Source organism: Natator depressus, chromosome 1, assembly GCF_965152275.1.
Source record: "Natator depressus isolate rNatDep1 chromosome 1, rNatDep2.hap1, whole genome shotgun sequence".
Classification (NCBI taxonomy): Eukaryota; Metazoa; Chordata; order Testudines; family Cheloniidae; genus Natator; species Natator depressus.
Genome location: NC_134234.1, coordinates 285,909,882 through 285,930,276, shown reverse-complemented (window position 1 = coordinate 285,930,276; position 20,395 = coordinate 285,909,882). Strand labels below are relative to the sequence as shown.

Sequence of the window (20,395 nt, the reverse complement as noted above, 5' to 3'; positions counted from 1 at the left end):
GCCTAATCTCCCTAATTGCTTTCAAAGAAAGGTATGCTCTGCAATGCATCCAGAAGGTTAACATATCCAGACTTGGGAAGCACAACCCTTCTTCTTACTTCCTCCAAAGCACTAACTTTATAATGGTCTTACCTAGATTAACCCTCGCCCAGCTCACTCCTAGTGCTTTTGGAAAGGTACTAAATTATTTGTTCCACTTTCCAGTCAGGCCTGATGTGATGGAAATAGAGCTATCATTAGCAGCTGGTTCATATTTCCTCACCAAGTTTTGTAATGGTCTCATATCCTCTCTGAACGGGAGGGAGTGATAAAACCAACTCCAGTAGTAACACTACATGAGAGAGCTGTTGGAGTGGACAAGCAATTGCCCCAAAATGGACAGGAGTAAACCAGAACCACTTGTCACTTCATGGGAATGGATGGAGTTGCTAACAAGCATCCCAACAAATCTTCATAGTCAACTGTATCAAAGATAGCTGCCAGATCTAATAAAATCAGCTCCCATAAATTAGCCTTCTCCATTGCGAGAAGAAAATGAGCAGCCACTGTTACCAATGTGGTTTCCATTCCAAACCCAGCTCGATGACCTTTGTGGTGAGACTCCAGGGAATCTGAGGATACCAGAAATTGCCAGAATAGATCTGCCCCAATCTGATCAGTGACCTTTCCCAAAAAAGGAAGATCAGGTTGATAGCTTGCAATTCCAACACAATTCTCAATACACCACAACAATCTTTCAAACTGTCTCATTACGGGTGGGGAGTATGGGTGGTTCCTTATACTTCTTGCAGGTTAGGGGACTTTGTAGTAAAGCATGCAATCAGAATCAGTCTGGAAAGAGCCAGCTCCAAACAAGGTAGGTGAGTTGTGCCTTGCTGTCTTAGGGAGCAGCCTGTGGTTTCTCTCTGGTTTTGGGTTCTTGTGCACTATTGTTCTGAATGGTAAGATATAAAGTAGTGTTATGTTGCAACCTTCCAGCAACTTATGTTTTTATCTAATTTATCCACTTATGGTATCATCTAATTTCTCATTGTGTATGCTATGAACATAACTGTCAGCATCAGGCAACGATTGCCTCTTGTGTCGTAAGTTGCAGGGTCATCTTTAAACAATGGTGACCTGTGAAGGTGAAGCCAGCCAAGAGTGTATTTTGGGGCTGTTGTATCAATGGAGTTGATACAGGTTGTTACGTATATCCACCAAACTCTGCAAAGAGTGGTCTTTTGGCTGAACAGTATTCTTCCAGCGAGCCATCTGGAAACTCGGATTCAATAAGTTCCTGAGGGTTGAAAACCACAACACAAGTCTTATGTCCCTGCAGGAAAGGAGCAATGCAACCCCTGGTTGCCAGAGGTGGTGATCAGTCTATGGGAGTAATTTTTACTTCCTACATCTCCAGTCCCGTACTCAATACTAGATCCATAATGTGACCAGCTATGTGTGTTAAACCAGAATCACCTCAGGCAGTCCCAGGGTTGTCATGGCAGCCATGAAATCCTGTGCTGATCCAGAAGGGAGATGGAGCAGCTGCCAATTGAATAGCTCTCCATTGGAAGCCCCTCTGGTCACCCACTTCCCCCACAACCAAAGGCAAGTCAGAAGGCATACATTGGTCTAGGAGCTTCCCTGGCTATTGTGCTTTCTTCAGTCTGTTTCTCATTCTGGCAGCACTGATACCTAGTATAGTAGAGCAACACAACCAAAAGGTACAGTGCAAGGAAATGTTCTCTATCAACAAGATAAAAGAATCCTGAAGAGGCTGATACGCGAAGGGACTGCTGGAGAAAAGAAAATGGTCTTAGTGAGTCGTCAGAGACACTAGTCAGCATAGCCACTGTCTTGGTCTTCACAAAGTAATGAGTCATTTACCCCACAGTAAATTATAAAAATATCCTGATTTGATAGTGTAACCTTATTGGGAAAGGAAAGGGAAGAACTCTAAAACCATCATAAAATTTTAACGGAGGTTTTCTAAATGCCAAGAAAGCTGGTTTGGAATTTTGAGCCACTTGTTGGAGTTCAGTTACAGAGAAGCCTGCAGGTGGAATCAGTTGTGCTTTCATCAGCAGGAATTGTGCAGTCCCTGAATGGGCTTCCAGGTAAAAGTAATGGGAGCAAGGACAGTGTGGACCAGAAAAAAGAGAAGAAAAGACACTAAATTTGAATTTTTTTCCAACTCCAAAAACCTATATTGCTAGATAGTGGATGTAGTGTGTATGGGGAATTAGTGTTAGGTCAATTTTCTGTGTGGTACTCAATGTGAATTCCATCAGTGACTGAGTTTAGTTCCGAAAGAGATGAGGAATGCCCTGAATTTTCTGGTAGCATAGAGTAGTATTGCACTGGACGCTTCTAGGAAATGTACCAAATGGGAATATTTGTGCAAGAAAGGTACAGTTGAAATACAGTTGCACAGTTGGTGCCGTGACTCAGTTCACTAGCACTTGACACTAGCAAATGAACCCTTTGCCACAAACAGGGGCGGCTCTACCTATTTTGCTGCCCCAAGCAGTCGCCGCCGAATTGCTGCCACCACAACAGCAGCCGAGCTGCCGCCAAATTGCCGCCCCGGGACATGGACTGCTGCCCCATTCTCATTGCCACCCCAAGCAGCTGCTTGGAAAGCTGGTGCCTGGAGCCGGCCCTGGCCACAAGCCTGCGCTTTACCCAGTTTACAGGAGTCAGTGAGCAGCTACGCAGCATGCCATTCCTGGAGTTTTCACATGCCATCTGTGTCTTTTGTGGCAAGTTGGAAGAACAGTTTATTCTACAAGTCCTCAATAGCACCTTAATGAAAGAATTACACAACTCTACTGATTAGTTAACAGGCTGAGCAAATCTTATTGATGCCTGCAGCTGCTTCAGCCCCCCTATTCCTAGCCTTGATCTCTAGCATGTGAGTACTGTCTCCCTTGGATGTAGCTACAGAGCTAATGGGGAAAGGCTTGATTCACTGTTTTTGTTTGACAAGAGTGGCTTATAGGAGCTGCAGTAACTAGAGTAAATACAAATATGTAGAATTTGTAATAAGTGCATGGGTAACTTTAAATTCTTGATTTGCCAACCTCTTGGCAAACCTCATAAGTATTAGTTTAGATACCTTTAAAATGTGAGCAACAAGTATATGTATGTTTGCTAATAGACATGCAAACATCCAATTCCTGTAACATTTTCATATCTGTCTTAGGGATGGGCGAACCAGTTTAGAAAACTAACAGTAGATGTCCACTTTTCTCTGATTCCTGACGAGCCATATACAATTGTTAAAGTTGGTCTTGGTTTTTCTGTAACTCTGGCAAACTCTACCAGGCTGGCTGCTGCCTATAAATTTCATGGATGCTAAGACATCCTCAGCTAGTCCAGGAGCACATATAATTAGAATGTCAGCCACAGTCTAGGAGAGCACTAAATCTGAGACTTCTCCCTTTGTACATTCTCTGGATGGAACATCACCAACAGTAGAGTGTTTTCTGGGGAGGATACAGGGAATTCGGGAATCGTATAGTCTGTTGGGTAGAGGAATTTGGAGAGGGTAGGACTTCCAGAACGGGAAGGATATGCCTGGAGTTGGAAGAAGGTGGTAGAAGAATGCGAAGCACCGTAAAGGACAAAGTAAGAGAAGAGAGACACTCTTCCTCCTCCCTCACCCCCAATACAAGTTGATTAATATTTCAGAACTCATCCAATCAAACTTCTGAAATTGTTTAGTTTCACCATTATCAGTCACTACTGAGGTGCAAGCCCCTATTTAAAATGTTTAAGGGTAAAATGTAATAAATGCCAAGATTTCTATGGATACTAATGACCACATTCTGTCCTGAGTTACCCATGTGTAGTACCCATGGACTTCAGTGGGAGTTTCATGTGTGTCTGAGGGCAAAATTTAGCTTTACATGCTTAGAAATGTCAAGTTTGTATCCTGTTTCCTGTGTTTTAAAACGCATGCCATCTTGGATTGACTACACATCAGCCCTGACCGGAAGAACTAGATTCTTCAGTCAGTCCTGGTTACTCTATGTTAAGTTTAGTCATATTTACTGTATCTAGCCTGACAGATAATTGCGCACAGTGAATAGGTATTGAACTACATAACAAGCTGAAGAAAATTCACATATGTTGTCTACAATAACATTAATATAAACATTGTGGGGAAATCATTCTGGAGTCACTCTGTTGACCACAGTTGAGTTAAAACTGTTCTTTTCAGTTCAGCAGTTGAACACAAACACACACAATAACAACCTACATACAGTTAGTGAAGCTGTTTCTCTTACAGGCTGAGAAGGGAAGAGATTTTTTTTTTCTTTTTTAAATACTTGGAAGGTGCTTAGATACCACAATAGTGGGGTTGTATAAATCCCTGGATGGATAATTACACCAGGTATTAGTTTTCAATCCATGATGATTTTTTTCCTTCTTTCTTTTTGGAAACTTGTCTTGTTGGTTGGGGCTTGGTGCATAAATAGGGTTTGTGAGCATTTTTGGTTGAGGCACTGTCTATGCTTGGAAAGGGGATGAGGCTGCTGATAATACTTCTTATCTTTAGTATTATCTGTATTTGGGAGAAAATGGGAAGAATGATTAGAGATTTTATTTCATTCTGCCAGCAGTGATCAAGACATCAGTTTGACTACAATTTGTCAGACTGCTTGTATGCATGTTTTACATCTGTCTCTCCACGGCCATAGACAGTCTGGAGCAAAGTTTATTCACACAACCCTATGGAAAAGTAGAAAGTAATAAGTGAAGAAAGCTGGCCCATAGTTACCATTTATGTTTCCAACTCCAAACTTCCAACTTCTTGATCAACCAAAGCTCCGTTTGGAGTGGTATGAAATTGCTAATATTTCTCCAGCCAAAGCTATACCTGGTATTATTGGGGAAAGCAAAAAGATAGCCTGGTATCCATATAAAATATGAGTCCGAGGAAAAAGTACTGACAAACTGAAAGGGGTCAATGCTCTCTCCCTCCCTCTTGTAACTATTACAAGGAAAAGAGCTGTTGTAAAGATAGGAACTAAGGAGGCTGCCGCAGATGCTATTCAAGGAGGCAGTGAGTTTTATAGTATCTGTTCCCTGTGTTCATTTAATTCCAACTAAAACAAATCTCTCGCTCAGTTGTGAAGAAGGCTAAAGAATCTGATAGAGACTCAGACAGGGAAGGACAGAGGAAGAAAAATTTAGTAATGGTGCTAATGTTGAGCTGCTGCAGAAGGTTAGTGGAATTCTCTATTAAAGACCTGTGGGCAATTCCCCCGCCCCCCGCCCCCCGCATCCCAAAAAAACCTGCCCCACTGACAAATGGCAATCAATGCTCATATGCCAGATATTCACAGTTGTATCTGTGCCACTACTGGTCCATCTGCAATATGTGCCACAGGCCAGTTGTTGTTACATTTCAGTTATATACTGGAAGAATATACGACAAAGTCAACAGCACAGAAACATTTTGAGAGAGACGAGGTGGGTGAGGTAATATCTTTTAGTGGACCAACTTCTGTTGGTGAGAGAGACTTGGTTTTGAGCTCCAGAGAGCTCTTCTTCAGAATCATTTTGTGATTCTCACTGCTCAGTTTTGTTGGGAGAGAGGCTTCAGGGTCAAAACATCAGGTTTAAATCACCTAGGTGTCCTGGAACCACAGGTTCAGTTCCTCTCAAGGTTGATTTGCCTTTCATCTTTCCAAAGTAGATGAGGTGACTAACATGCAATTTATTGTGTTTGACCCTCAAAAGAGGCTTTTTCCACTCCCTGTGGATATTTATAGATCTCATGGCACCTTCTGTAAGAGTAAAGGGTTTGTCTGAATGTCCTTAGCTAACATTTCCCAATGCTCCAGTTTCACTATTTTTTGTTTTTCTGTGTTAGTAGTTTTGTTTGCTTGCCCTGCATTCCAGCATCATGCTATATGTTTATGGATTGTAAAGCACTTTGCGATGAAAGGCACTTTTATCAATGAACAACTGGAGCCATCCCTTGGGTATGGCGAATTGGGACGACAGCTCTGGGCTTTGCGCTTTGGGGGCCTAGCAGGCCAGTGCAATTGGCCAGTGTGGTCGGTCCAGGAAGTGATGGGTCAGTTTTGGAAGAGACGGATTCGTCACTTCGACCCCAAGGCCTGCACCACCCTAGGGATGGCCCTGTGTACAACAGTATAATCTTCTGCTCCCTGTGTGTCTGAATGCTGCTGTTACTTTCAGAACATTCCCATAGGGCAAAGGAGAAGGGAATATACAGGAGGGATAAAAGATGAAGAATGAAAATCACAAGAGTTTTAGTTAAGCAATAGACTTATTACACTCAAGGAAAAACAAACAATGGAAACAATATTAAAAGTAGTTTACAAAGTGAATATGTGGTTCCATGTCATAAATCTTGCTTTTCAGCATACTCAGATTGGAGCAAATAACAGAACCACAAAGTCCTTCCTGCTAGTTAATGTAATTTAGAAATGTTAACGTAATAAAGTCATAGGGAATATTTTTATTTTTAATAGAACAAGTTGTCCTTGGAACGAACTTCCGGGAATTTGTTTGATACCATCTCTGTTATTGGTGTTTCCTTATTCACAGTTTTAATGGCCATATGAACCTAGTTTCTGATATGTTAATCTGCTGTATTGCAAGCGGAGAAATATAATGACTTTGAGGTGTAAGATGAAATCCTGGTTCCATTGAAGGCATTGGAAGCTTTGCTATTGCCTTCAGTGGGACCAGCATTTTACCCCTAAATTCTAGCCGTACCTCCTTCAACCATTCGAAACAAAAACATCTTCTTAAATATCTTCCTTCTTGACATTTGAATCCTTCCATTCCTGGAGAATTGCTTTTTCAGTCTTTCCTCGAAGTCATTGCTTAGTTTTAGTGTCAGAGACACTTCATTATTCTTGACCTTTTTTCCCTTTTTCAATTCTTCAATCAATACCATTTCTGTAATACTGTGTCCTAAATTTTGCCCAGTACTCTAAGGTTTGGTCCCTGTAGCTCTCTCTACAGTGGTATAATGTTCTCTTATTAAATGATTTCTATGGCAACATCCCAGTGTTCTGTTTGCTTTCATAGCAACTGCTAGACATTAAGTTCTATTCATTTCTTAACCCAGATCGGTTTCCTGGTTTGCTGTCCTGTAATTTATGACTATTTAGAGCTTTAGTACTCATTACATTGCCCAGTGACCCCTGGCAACACCCCCCCCCCCCCCACTTTCTGGCTTGGTGGTTGTTGCAGAAACTCACGGTGTGTTACATTTCACATGACAGGGTGAATAATAGGTCTCCAGCCCAATCAAAAAGCCTAGTCCTGTTTCCAGCTTATGACATTACATATCAAGATAGCACTGGAGTGGCCATGCTGTGTAACGTCATGCAGTAAAAGCTGTTTCATGAAAGGAAAAAAGTAAAACCTGAAGCAGCCCAATCACGAGAGAAGAACAAATACAGATGAAGTAGCATGTTTATTGCCACAAAATTAACCACTGAATAGAGCTAAAGAGAGACGAGATCTATACTGCATCTAGGTGGTGTTGATGAGAGCGAAAAGTGATTGTCTGTTTTTGATAAAAATGGTTTTGGAACGCATTTCCTCAGTCTACAAAATTTGCCCAAATTAAACGGGTGGGAAACCAGAGAACTTCAGTGAAGCTGTCCCACTATGGCCTTTTGGGATCCTGGCCCTCTTTAAGAAGAGAAGTTGCCCTGTCACCTTTGGAAAATATGCCATGTATGGGGCACATAGTGATTCTAGCACCTGCCAGCCATAGAAAAGCCTTGCTATTATCTTGGATCCCATATTCATATTAATTGTATTGATGCTCAGTAAGTCCAGGCATCTGAGGTGTTCAAATAACATGGTGCAAACTGCATAAATAGATACAGTGCAACTTGGTGAGAGTATGTTAAGCAAAATATACTGAATCTCTTTGTTTGGAATTGCTCTGTATTTTTTTTCTTTTGGTATGAAAAGAAATTCTGTGGGAATACCCATTGTAAGTCACATGCATAAATGTTTGCAAGAGCAGGCCCTTCCACTCCAGTATAAAAAAGGAACTAAAATAGAGTGTTAACTGTGCAGCTTTTCCCATCGTGTTGATTTTGAATGTTTATGAATTACATATTTTCTTTGTTTAATGCTTCTGTTAGCTCTTGATAAAAATGAATAAGAATGTGTTTCTGCTGTAAGTATCAGAAAATATCATTGTATTTTCTTCTCCACTCCATCCTTTGAGTGAGGTTTTCATTTAAACTGTGCAAGAGGGAGAAAATGGGGAGAAGTGGGAAGGGAAAAGGGAGGCTGGTACATTTCTAGTTTCCTTTTTGATTAACTCACCCCCTCCCTTTCTCTTGCTTTCCCCCTATACTTCCATAAATATTCATTGTGTACATTTGTCCAATTTTCTTGAATGTAGAGGATTAACATTAATTTACTCTTATAGGTTCTCACCTTACGATTATCTTGACATTGTTTTTAGACATGTCAAAGTCTGTCTGTCTATCTATATTTTGTTCCTATACTTTAGTTATTTTTCATAAAGCAAGGTTGTAACTTCCAAAGCCATCCCAGCATCCTGTCACAGATTAAAAGAGCCAAATGTTTTATTTCTCTCTTGATTAAATGCATTTCCCCAAAAAGTCTTTCTGCCAGTTAACTTCCTCTAACAGGACTCCTGCTGGTCAGTTCTTGTATCTTGCTGTGGCAGCTGTGAGCATATATACAACTGATTGAGCGATATACATCTGACTGGAGCATGCCCGCTAATTGGTTTGAGAGATAGATATAGACAATGCTGTCTTATAGCTGCTTGTTCAGATAGACCCAGTGGTAGGGTTAATTCTGCTTGACAGCACATCAGCAGCATCTTGAGAATAATTACCCAACTTAAGTTTTCCCACAGCTGAACTGAGAGCTTCAAAGGCTTCTGAATTTACAACTATTATTAACCTATATCTGAAACATAATGTTCCCACAAGGGCTAGACTATTTCTCCTTCTTATTAAATGTACAGGTTATTAGGTTCATTTGCTATGTGCTAAGCACTTAGAAGACAATACTCCTTGTTAGAGAGTGAAAATCTGTAGTACGCAACAAGGAGGATAATTGTGCATCTAGCACACATCATTATCTTTGCTAAGACATCAAAATCCGTTCAACTTGTGTTTAAAGAGAACAGAACTATTTTTTTCTATTTGCAGAATGAATAAATTAAAGACACACACAAATCCCTCATAAGATGTTGTCCAACTAAATACTGATCGTTGTATACAATACATATGATATTAATGAAATAGTATCTGGTTCAAAAATAGATTAGAAACGTTCATGAATATATGGAATCCTGTTAATGACTTTTTGAAAATTAAAATGAATTAGAACAATATGTATTTCATAACTACAAGTATGTGCTGTAATTCATAGTTATATAACTTAATCCTGTTTTTATATTTACATCCTGTGTTTGGTTTCCCTTGTGCGTTTTTTTTTCTTTTAAAATTTCTCTTCTTTATATCTGTACATTGTGCAAATCCAATAAAAGTATTAAACATGAAAAGCAGCATTTGGGATTAAAATTGATTTGCATGCGTGAATTATTAAAACACAGAGGTATGCCTACTTCTTAAATACAGTAGTTTTTTCCTCTTGTCAACTAGTTTCCGTGATTAAAAGCAGTTCTTATAATGTAAATTCTTTTTGCTTCCCTTTGCAGATCAGAAACAAAGTTTGACTCCAATTCAGGTATGTTCAGATTTACAATGTCATGCTGAATACACTGTATTCATGTTATACTCATCAGACTAATTTATCAGTTTTGCTTCAATTTTAATGAGACTGAGGCAGGCCAATCTTGAAAAGGATCTGAGTTTTCTCACCACCTAAGAATAGCATTGTTATCACTGATGCCTTTAATTCATTCTCTTCATTGGTTCATATCTTCTTTTACTTTCTTCTTTTTACCTTGAGGTGATCACCAGGAAGCCATTATTTTGTGGTAGGTTTTAACTGATCCATCTTTTAAAAAAAAAAAAAAAATCATGATAAAAAGTAAAGCAAGCGGAGGAGAGGGAGAGCTTGGTAATTATCATTACCTTTAAAAAAAATTTTTTTTCTTCCTCGTGGACAAAGACATTTCATGGGAATTTGAATTTTGTGCAGCCTGTATGTCAAGAAGCAGGTGATTTGTTGTGAAATTTTCATGACAGATGCATGTACACAATGCATGCCAGACCAGTCTGCAGACTTCTCTATAGTAGGTTTACCAACAGGCAATCTCTCTCAACTTACCTTTTTTGAGAATTTTAATGTCTTACAGAGAAAAAAGCAAAGGTCAGTATAACAGATTCATGTGTATCTAACAAGACAAAACACACAAAGCAGCAAACAGAACTGTTTTCTCCAAATGGGGATGGTGAAAGCAGACTGCCACTTGTTAAGCAACTTCTACCCGGGTTTTTGTTTGTTGAAGTTATAAAATAGTATGCCCTTAAATTGTAAAAGTAATTTCTTATACTGAGAGCAGCTGAAATGTCTATTACTTGAGTCAGTCACTCAAAAATACACATCTTAGTTAAGAAGGAAAATATTATTTTAAATAGAAAAACAATATTAATATAATTTCAGAGCAGTCTTGTAATTAAGTTAATGTTACCCCATGAATTTATTTAATGCAGGGTTTGAAATTATTATACTTATGAAAACTTTACAATGTTAGTGACCTAGAAGTCTCTCAGAAATGACATATTTCCTTTCTTCCCATTTACAGCAGTGATCTCAATTTGAATTGTGAGGTACCTGTACTATTTTCCCTTTTCTTTTTACACTGGACTGTATCTTTGCAACAGCCAGTATAGGGTGTGAAATCTGAAGAGTGAAGCACTTACAAGACCCAATTCATGATTCGTATTTAATTGAGTGATATTGTTGTGGTTTTAATTAATGTTGTTGTGTTTGGGGTTCCTAGTTGCAGATATGGCTCAAGGGAGGTAAATGCTCATTTTGGTGCCCATGGCTTGTAAATATGTAATGGAAGGGCAGGGTAGTTTTAAATGTTTTCTGAAGTATTTTTTATAAAACTACTTAAAGATGGCATGGAACATAACTACCAATTGTTACTCTTCCTTGTTGCCTAATTGGAATGAAAATGCTCGTTAAAGAATTCCCCTTTGCAATGAATATGTTTAAGGTATGAACAAGGATGCTGGCATTCTGTATGGTTTTGTTCTTTCTCTCCTGATGGGCAATATTTACCGTGCTTTTTCTTTAGAGTGACTACGCTGGGAATAGAAAGAGGGTAGAGGCATAGAAAGCTTAGTGGGATACTGACGCCACCTCGTAGTCATGCCAGAGAGCTGCTTTGAACATTCAGCCAGTCACCATGCTTGGGAAATCCCCTACTTCTGGTATGAATGTGTCTTCAACATGGACAGATATGGTAGCACCCACCTTTAACACCATGATGTATGTGCCTTCATCCTGAAATGTGTAAAGTTGGTCTGTTGCCTGTCGATCTGCCTACTTTTGAAGGGCTGCTCCTACGTGGTAATGATGATGGCTTCAACTGTTAAATTAAGGGCTACCTTCAGTTCCTTAGTGGAAGCTTGAGGGAAATATTTGTCTGCTACTATTTTGACATCCTCTTTTTCTATTTGAAGTCCAAGTGCTGTGATTTCTCAGCAAGCCATGGTCTGGAACAAGTTTGCAGGAAGGAAACATTCTTGTTTCTTCATCTCATTTTTCATATCAAAGTCCTTCCTGTTTTGTGGAGAAGGAGATGAGTGGTGGGATATATATAGGGCCCTACCAAATTCACAGTCCATTTTGGTCAATTTCATGGTCATAGGATTTAAAAAATCATAAATTTCATGATTTCAGCTATTGAAATCTGAAATTTCACAGTGTTGTAATTTTAGGGGTCCTAAAGGAGTTGTGGGTGGGGGGGTCGCAAGGTTATTGTAGGGGGGTTGTGGTACTGCTACCCTTTCTTCTGCGCTGCTGCTGGCGGTGGTGCTGCCTTCAGAGCTGGGCAGCTGGAAGACGGCGGCTGCTGGCCGGGAGCCCAGCTCTGAAGGCAGAGCCACCACCAGCAGCAGCACTGAAGTAAGGATGGCCTGGTATGGTATCGCCACCCTTCCTTCTGCGCTGCTTCCTGCAGAACTGGGCCCTTAGTCAGCAGCCGCCACTGTCCAGCTCTGAAGGCAGCAGTGCAGAAGTAAGGACGGCATGGTATGATATTGCCACCCTTACTTCTGCACTGCTGCTGGCAAGGCGCTGCCTTCAGAGTTGGGTGCCCAGCTAACAGCTGCCACTCTCCAGACACCCAGATCTGAGGGCAGCACAGAAGTAAGGGTGGCAGTACCGTGACCCCCCTAAAATAACCTGGTGACCCTCCTGCAAATCCCTTTTGGATCAGGACCCCCAGTTTGAGAAACGCTGGTCTCCCCTGTGAAATCTGTATAGATAGAGTAAAAGAACACACAAGACCAGATTTCACTGGGGGAGACCAGATTTCACGGTCTGTGGCATGTTTTTCATGGGCACAAATTTGGTAGGGCCGTAGATACATACTTTTCTTGAATACTTTTGTTTGCATCAGGCTAATTTGGTGGCTAAGCTTCCCTTTTTCTGATTTGTCCTTAGCGTCACAGACCGGGAGTGTATTTTCTTTCCTTGTCAAGCAAATGGAACAGATTGGGGGAGTCCTGACTTGCTCCCTATTCAGTCATCGTTTTGAGATGGATAAGTGTGACTGGTTGTGTCCTTTGGACTCAACGTGAGGGACAGCTGCCTGGATTGGTAGTTGGAGCCAGAGTAAGGGTGCTTATGGCTTACCCTTAGAAAAGATCCCATGCTTCCCAGCTCTGGGCACAGGGCTGACCTTTCAAGAGGAAGCCATCTTTGCTCTCTTTATAGTTAAAAATTTCCCACTGTGGCAGAGGAAGGGGAAAATAAAGTCGTTCAAATTCTGGCATTTAAACAGGCTAGAAAAACTGTAGTGCCACATCAGAAAATTATTTTTTTGTGGGGTGGTGTATTGAGGAGAGATGGCCTTGCTGGTGTGTCTTTGAAGGAGGCTGAGGACAGGAGCCCTCAGCCTACAGTGCTTCTGCCCCTGGAGACAGGACATTCTTGTTTGCTGACTGACAACTCCATAATTGCCTCAAAAACCAGTTGGAGAACACTTCAGTCTCTCTGGTCACTCGATTACAGACCTAAAAGTGGCAATACTTCAACAAAAAAACTTCAGGAACAGACTCCTAAGAGAGACTGCTGAATTGGAATTAATTCGCAAACTGGATACAATTAACTTAGGCTTGAATAGAGACTGGGAGTGGATGAGTCATTACACAAAGTAAAACTATTTCCCCATGTTTATCTCCCCCCGCCCCCCGCTGTTCCTCAGACGTTCTTGTCAACTGCTGGAAATGGCCCACCTTGATTATCACTACAAAAGATTTCTTCCCCCCCCCTCCCCGGGCTCTCCTGCTAGTAATAGCTCACCTTAAGTTATCACTCTGGTTACAGTGTGTATGGTAACACCCATTGTTTCATGTTCTCTGTGTATATAAATCTCCCCACTGTATTTTCCACTGAATGCATCCGATGAAGTGAGCTGTAGCTCACGGAAGCTTATGCTCAAATAAATTTGTGAGTGTCTAAGGTGCCACAAGTACTCCTTTTCTTTTTATAATTGCCTCAGTGCCTTAAAGGGGAAGGAGCCATTCATAAATACTTGACTGCTAGACCTGTTTTGACTGAGAACTAGTAGATGATGTTGTAATGACCTATATTTACCCCTTGTAATGTAAACACAATAATGGTCACGTGAGAGTTTGTGGTGAATATCTTTTGAAAAAGAGATTCTACCTTGTGAAATAGATAAATATACTTGTTTTGATGCCTATGATGCAAGTCAGTATGGGTAGAATTCTTTTGATTGAATAATAAAGAATCCCGGCTATTGGAACCTGGTACTCTGTTACCCTATGATTGCAGTAACTTTCATGTGCGTACGTTGTATGTATTTGGTGGGATGGGAAGAATGGAAACTATTCTTGAAGTGCAAAAATCTACTGTAGGGGAAGAAGGGGAAAATTTCCTTCTGTTCCTTTCCTAGCAACATGTGTGAAAATATTGAAAAATAAAGAAGACATGACTATTTTTTTTCTGAAGCTGGCACAAAATCTGGAATGTAGCTTTTAAAAAAAAAAGTCTAATATGTTCGTTGTAAATTCAGACTTTGGAAGCATTGTACAACACTGAAATATTAGGCAAACATTGTCAAAGGAAGATAATTTGAACTTGAACATTTAACTTAAAAGTGTGCTGTAAAATTTCTGTATTGATGATTAGTATTTATCATATAAATAGCTATAACATCTGCACAGAACACATAGTTTTCATCCTCGTGACTAAAAAATTTGTCTGAAACTTTTTTGTGTGCTAATTTTGTATCTTTATCAAGGGCAAAATTTTGCCTCCAAGAACATGAAATTAGCTTCATGTCGTACATGTTCTTATGTGACAAAATGACTGTGGTTTACTTTTATATTATGGTATTATGGATTTAAATAATATTTAAATAATTTTAATACAATAGATTTTTTGCTTTAATATATATAAGAAATACTTTAAAAATATAGTATTTGTCTTCCTGTTCTCTCAAAATTGCCATTCATCATAGTAACCCATGAAAAACAAAGCTGAGAATATGTCCTTGGCATTTGGTATGGTATCATTTAGATGATTATGATAATTAATTAATTAATAATAAATTGTATAGAGGCCCCATTGTGCTAGGTGATTGTTCCAAAATGCCACCTGAATTTCCAACCAATGTGACCATTCTCTTGTTGTAGATCAATATCATGCTGTTGGCAGTAAATTAGATCTGATTAATGTTGTGTAGACTTGTAGGGGTATATCTGACACATATCTGAAGGATTTTAAATTAAGGGAAATGTCAATCTTAGTAATAAAATAATACTTGTTATTTCTATAACATTCTTAATCTGTAGATCTCAAAGCAGATAGCTAAGTATCGTTATCCCCATTTTACTAGTGGGGAACCAGAGTTACAGAGAGGTGGAGTAAGTTGCCAGTGTTACACAGTGTGAGAACCACAGAGTCAGAATAAATCTCAAGTCTCCTTACTCCCTGTTTGTGGCCTTATCTGTTGAACTGTGCTACAGTTTATAAACAGTGTAGCTGACAAGTAGCCACATCACTATGAAGTCAGATTTGTTCTGCTCAAGAGAAAAACGTCACTTTATGTTGGCAGATACTTACAGATGGCCTAGACTGTGTAGAGAGTTGTATGATTATTATGGTAGTGCTCAGATGTCCTGATCATGCCCAGCGACCCATTGCACTAGGTGCAGCACAAACATAAAAGTAGTTTCTCTCCCCAAGAGCTTACAAATTGTCTAGTGTGCTACACTTAAGGAAATGCCACAATAGAACTGGGAATTTCATTTTTCTTGATCAACTGGCCAATCCATAACCACTTCATTCTGCTTGTGGGGTTTTTACCCACCTGGTTCTCCTTTGTCACTGAGCAGAAAGCAGGCCACCCCCCTGGATAAGAACTCATAGGTCATTGTGAGACCGGCTGAACTGAGTGGGAGTAAAAGGCAGAAGTGCATTCATGTGTTTGAAGGAGGGGCCAATCCTTTCTTCACTTAGGGCATCAGGCATCATTGCTTTACAATGAGTCTCTTGCATATAAATTGGATTGTGAGTGTGTCATGAACAGGTGATTTAACAGAAAAGAGAGACAGGCATGCATGTCTGGTGGTATATGGGGAATCATAGAATATCAGGGTTGGAAGGGACCTCAGGAGGTCATCTAGTCCAACCCCCTGCTCAAAGCAGGACCAATCCCCAATTAAATCATCCAAGCCAGGGCTTTGTCAAGCCTGACCTTAAAACCTTCTAAGGAAGGAGATTCTACCACTTCCCTAGGTAACGCATTCCAGTGTTTCACCACCCTCCTAGTGAAAAATTTTTTCCTAATATCCAACCTAAACCTCCCCCACTGCAACTTGAGACCATTACTCCTTGTCCTGTCCTCTTCTACCACTGAGAATAGTCTAGAACCATCCTCTCTGGAACCACCTCTCAGGTAGTTGAAAGCAGCTATCAAATCTCCCCTCATTCTTCTCTTCCGCAGACTAAACAATCCCAGTTCCCTCAGCCTCTCCTCATAAGTCATGTGTTCCAGACCCCTAATCATTTTTGTTGCCCTTCGCTGGACTCTCTCCAATTTATCCACATCCTTCTTGTAGTGTGGGGCCCAAAACTGGACACAGTATTCCAGATGAGGCCTCACCAATGTCGAATAGAGGGGGACAATCACGTCCCTCGATCTGCTCGCTATGCCCCTACTTATACATCCCAAAATGCCATTGGCCTTCTTGGCAACAAGGGCGCACTGCTGACTCATATCCAGCTTCTCGTCCATTGTCACCCCTAGGTCCTTTTCCGCAGAACTGCTGCCTAGCCATTTGGTCCCTAGTCTGTAGCGGTGCATTGGGTTCTTCCGTCCTAAGTGCAGGACCCTGCACTTATCCTTATTGACCCTCATCAGATTTCTTTTGGCCCAATCCTCCAATTTGTCTAGGTCCCTCTGTATCCTATGCCTGCCCTCCAGCGTATCTACCACTCCTCCTAGTTTAGTATCATCCGCAAATTTGCTGAGAGTGCAATCCACACCATCCTCCAGATCATTTATGAAGATATTGAACAAAACCGGCCCCAGGACCGACCCCTGGGGCACTCCACTTGACACCGGCTGCCAACTAGACATGGAGCCATTGATCACTACCCGTTGAGCCCGACAATCTAGCCAACTTTCTACCCACCTTATAGTGCATTCATCCAGCCCATACTTCTTTAACTTGCTGACAAGAATACTGTGGGAGACCGTGTCAAAAGCTTTGCTAAAGTCAAGAAACAATACATCCACTGCTTTCCCTTCATCCACAGAACCAGTAATCTCATCATAGAAGGCGATTAGATTAGTCAGGCATGACTAATCTAAGTTTTAATGTGCTGTATGGAATGGATTGTAAAATATAAGAATTGTGTACATGGCCCTTTTTCACTCTCTATAATGTGTATATTTCAGGTAATCATTGCGCACGCTTTGTTGGTAATAGTAAAGTACCCAAAAAACAACCTTAGTTTGATGGTATCACCGAAGAGAACTTCTCTTGTAGAACCTTTAGCTACCACTTAGTTTTTCCTCTGGTTGTTTTTCTGTCGATTTTTTTTTTTCCCCCCATCAGGAAACCTGCCTCTCCTCCATATGTTCTCCTGGAACTGCAACTCAGAGTTCAAGTGTCACATTAGCAGGAACTTCCCTAATTTAACTACAAAAGAGGCAGAAGTGCTGGTGCAAAATGCTAGTGAGCACTTTCCTCTTTTGTTCATGTAACCCTTCTGCCATGTGCCATTGGCAGCAACGAGGGCTCGGTTCAAATGTTAAAACTAACCAGCACCACCTGCTGGAGCCCCCACCCAGAAACCTGAGGAAAATGCTAAAGCTTCTCTGGACACCCTTAACAGGCAATACGTCCCCGCTTACAAGCATGGCGTTTGTATATGAATCAAGGATTTAAGGGGACACCGCATTAACTTGGGAAAATGCAGCTACAACATATATAAGCACTAATAATAAAGTAAAACACCCACTCTGCGGTATCTCTGGCAGTAGTCCTTTAACTGGGTAGACACATCCCCAGAGTCTGGGAGTGCATTCAGGCAGGCCTGTCTCGAGCTTCTAGGGGGAGTGCTGCCTGGTCTGCCTTTAGTCTCCAACACCTAACACATCTATGGCGATTTCAGCTTTACAGGAGGCCTTCAGTGGAGTTCACTCAGGGCTGCTGCCGCCTTCTGCAGCTTCAGCAAAGAGCCACCTCTGTGTCTCTTGCCACAAACCCATCTCTGTGCCTGTTGACTCTCACTGCGGAGTCACCTCTGTGTCATCTCTTTGCAAAGTCTTCAGGGTGGAACATTGCATGTAGGACCATAGAGCAGAATCCCTGACACAACGTAGGAGCACCTTACCCCTCCTTCTTTCTCTGTTCATTCCCACCAGCCTACCAGTTCAGAGTTTGTGAACAGTTCTGTTCATTCTTCAAAGTGTCACTGGAGGATTTCTGAGTAAAAAGTTTATGCAAATGAACTATCTCTGTAGCCATACTCCCCCTTGTTCACCAGGAGATGGTGGCAGAGAGGGCTTTCCCTATGGAGCTTCTGTCTGTCTGGAGTCCTGAGTAAACAGCTTCAGAAGCAGCTTTTGGCCAGTCTTTCCCCTGTTCACCAACTTCTGAATTTGTTGTAGAAACCGCGGTAGGTTCGGACCACAGGGCTTATGTTCAGGACGGAGCTTTGAAAGAAAACTTTACAAAATTTAGAAGATGCAGTTTGTCACCGCTCAGCGATACTGTGTGTAAGAGACAGATTATAGTGATGGTGAAAGTAGGGGGAAATGGGGGAAAAAGGAAGGAATTTAAAAAAATGTGTATAACTTCATTTGTACTCCAGTAGTATAATGTCAAGTAAACATTTTCCTCACTCAGACCAGAGAATGGAATGTGGAAACCTTGTAAAATAAGAGAGGTGCAAATACTGTGCCTCTGAAACAGACATTTGCAGCAGTTGAATACACAAATGCATGCAAGGATGCACACTGTGTTGCATTTAATTTTGTTGCATTTGCTGATGCAAGTTAACCTGACTTGATATGATGTTTGTTCCTCTAAAAATGAAAGTGCTTCTCTTGAGCAAGTGCAACATCTCCAGAGACAGTTTCTCTCCTGTCTCATTCCTTTATTTATTTCTGTTTAGAAATGCAAAATATAGTGCCTTTGTTTATCTGTCACTCCCTTGACAGTTATTTTGAAAAACAATCCCATTAAAGTCTGCAGCTAACCTACAACAGTCACCAGCAAAACTCATCCCCCAACTGAAGCATGTCCCAAGCAAAAACTAAACATCAGTCTTCACTGGACTTTCCCTCCCCCAAAAGCCTAAAATTCAAATGTGGACTAAACAATCAAAAAATTTATCAATACCTACTAAAAAAAATTTTAGGAGTGTTTAATAGATTTAGACCTCATTTAAAGACAGGAAAGGGATCCTCTGGAGGGTATAGTAAACTCAGATTAATATCTACAATATGCTGAGGAATGCTCATGAACTGGGACAAAACATTTTGACATGTCTAATTCATAAAGGAATGAAGAGCTAAATAGTGCCCTGACTTGTGATAACTATAAAATTGATCAGCAGCCTGTTCTGTTTTTTCTTTGCTACATAGAAGTAGAAAACTTGGTCAGATTGTTCACCATACATCGCAGTATCTGGACTTATGGTGGCTTGTCTACGTTACAAAATTAAGATGACTTTATCTAATTCGACCTCGAGCCTCCGAATTAATTAAGTCTGTTGTGCATGGCCACACCATGCTCATTGTCTCAATGGCGTATGTCCTCACTAGCAGCTTCTGCATCGATGCTCAAAGTGGTGCATCGTGGGTAGCTATCCCAAAGTGCAACTTGCTGCAGTGTGTTTTGGGAAGTTTGTGCAATGCCTCAAAACATTGTCACGGGGGAGAATGGGCACATTGCGTTAGCATCCCATGACGCATTGCCCTCCCTCCCTCATATCAATGGCAAATAACCCAGTGGTTTTTGCGCCTTAAAACCGCCATGCGTGTGCCATAACCCCAGAAGCATGGAGCCTGCTCAGCTGTGCACTCTTGTGAGCATCTCTGACATCTCGTGCCTTCTCCTGCAGTATTTCCAGAGCTGAAGTAGGGCTCGTTGCGCAGAACATAGCCATGTCATGCAAGCAGCCCTGCTGCAAGCCACTGAAAAAAACAATTCACAGTTGTTGCTGGCAGTCACAGAGCAGCTGCACTCTGAGTGCCGTTTCTGGTCCCGTGAAACAAGCACTGACTGGTGGGACCGCATCGTTTTGCAGGTCTGGGATGGTGAGCAGTGTCTGCAGAACTTTCGAATGCGGAAGGCCACCTTCCAGGAACTTTGTGCAGAGCTTTCCCCTGCCCTGCAGTTCAGCAACACAAAAATGAGAGCTGCTCTGACAATGGAGAAGCAAGTGGTGATCACTGTTTGGAAGCTTGTAATGCCAGACAGTTACTGGTCAGTGGGGAATCAATTCGGAGTAGGTAAATCAACCGCGGGAGCTGCTGTGCTCCAAGTGTGCAGGGCCATTAATCGACTTCGACTACGTAGAGTAGTGAATCTGGGAAATGTGTGGGACACAGCGGATGAGGTTCCCTAATTGTGGTGGGGCGATAGATGGCATACATATCCCCATTTTGGCACCAGACCACCTTGCCAAAGAGTACATAAACCTTGGATGTAGGATCTAGGGTACAGCA

At 41.2% G+C, this 20,395-nt stretch overlaps 1 protein-coding gene across 6 annotated transcripts in view; it reads left to right on the top strand.

Annotated features, from left to right (window-relative positions):
- Window positions 1–20,395, top strand: part of MSRB3 (methionine sulfoxide reductase B3) — a 143,855-nt gene that overhangs the window by 73,205 nt on the left and 50,255 nt on the right. For all 6 annotated transcript variants that reach the window (XM_074942104.1, XM_074942107.1, XM_074942102.1 and 3 more), the window contains one exon: window positions 9,698–9,726. In XM_074942104.1, the coding sequence (XP_074798205.1) occupies window positions 9,698–9,726 (29 nt within the window). The remainder of the gene's footprint in view (window positions 1–9,697; window positions 9,727–20,395) is intronic.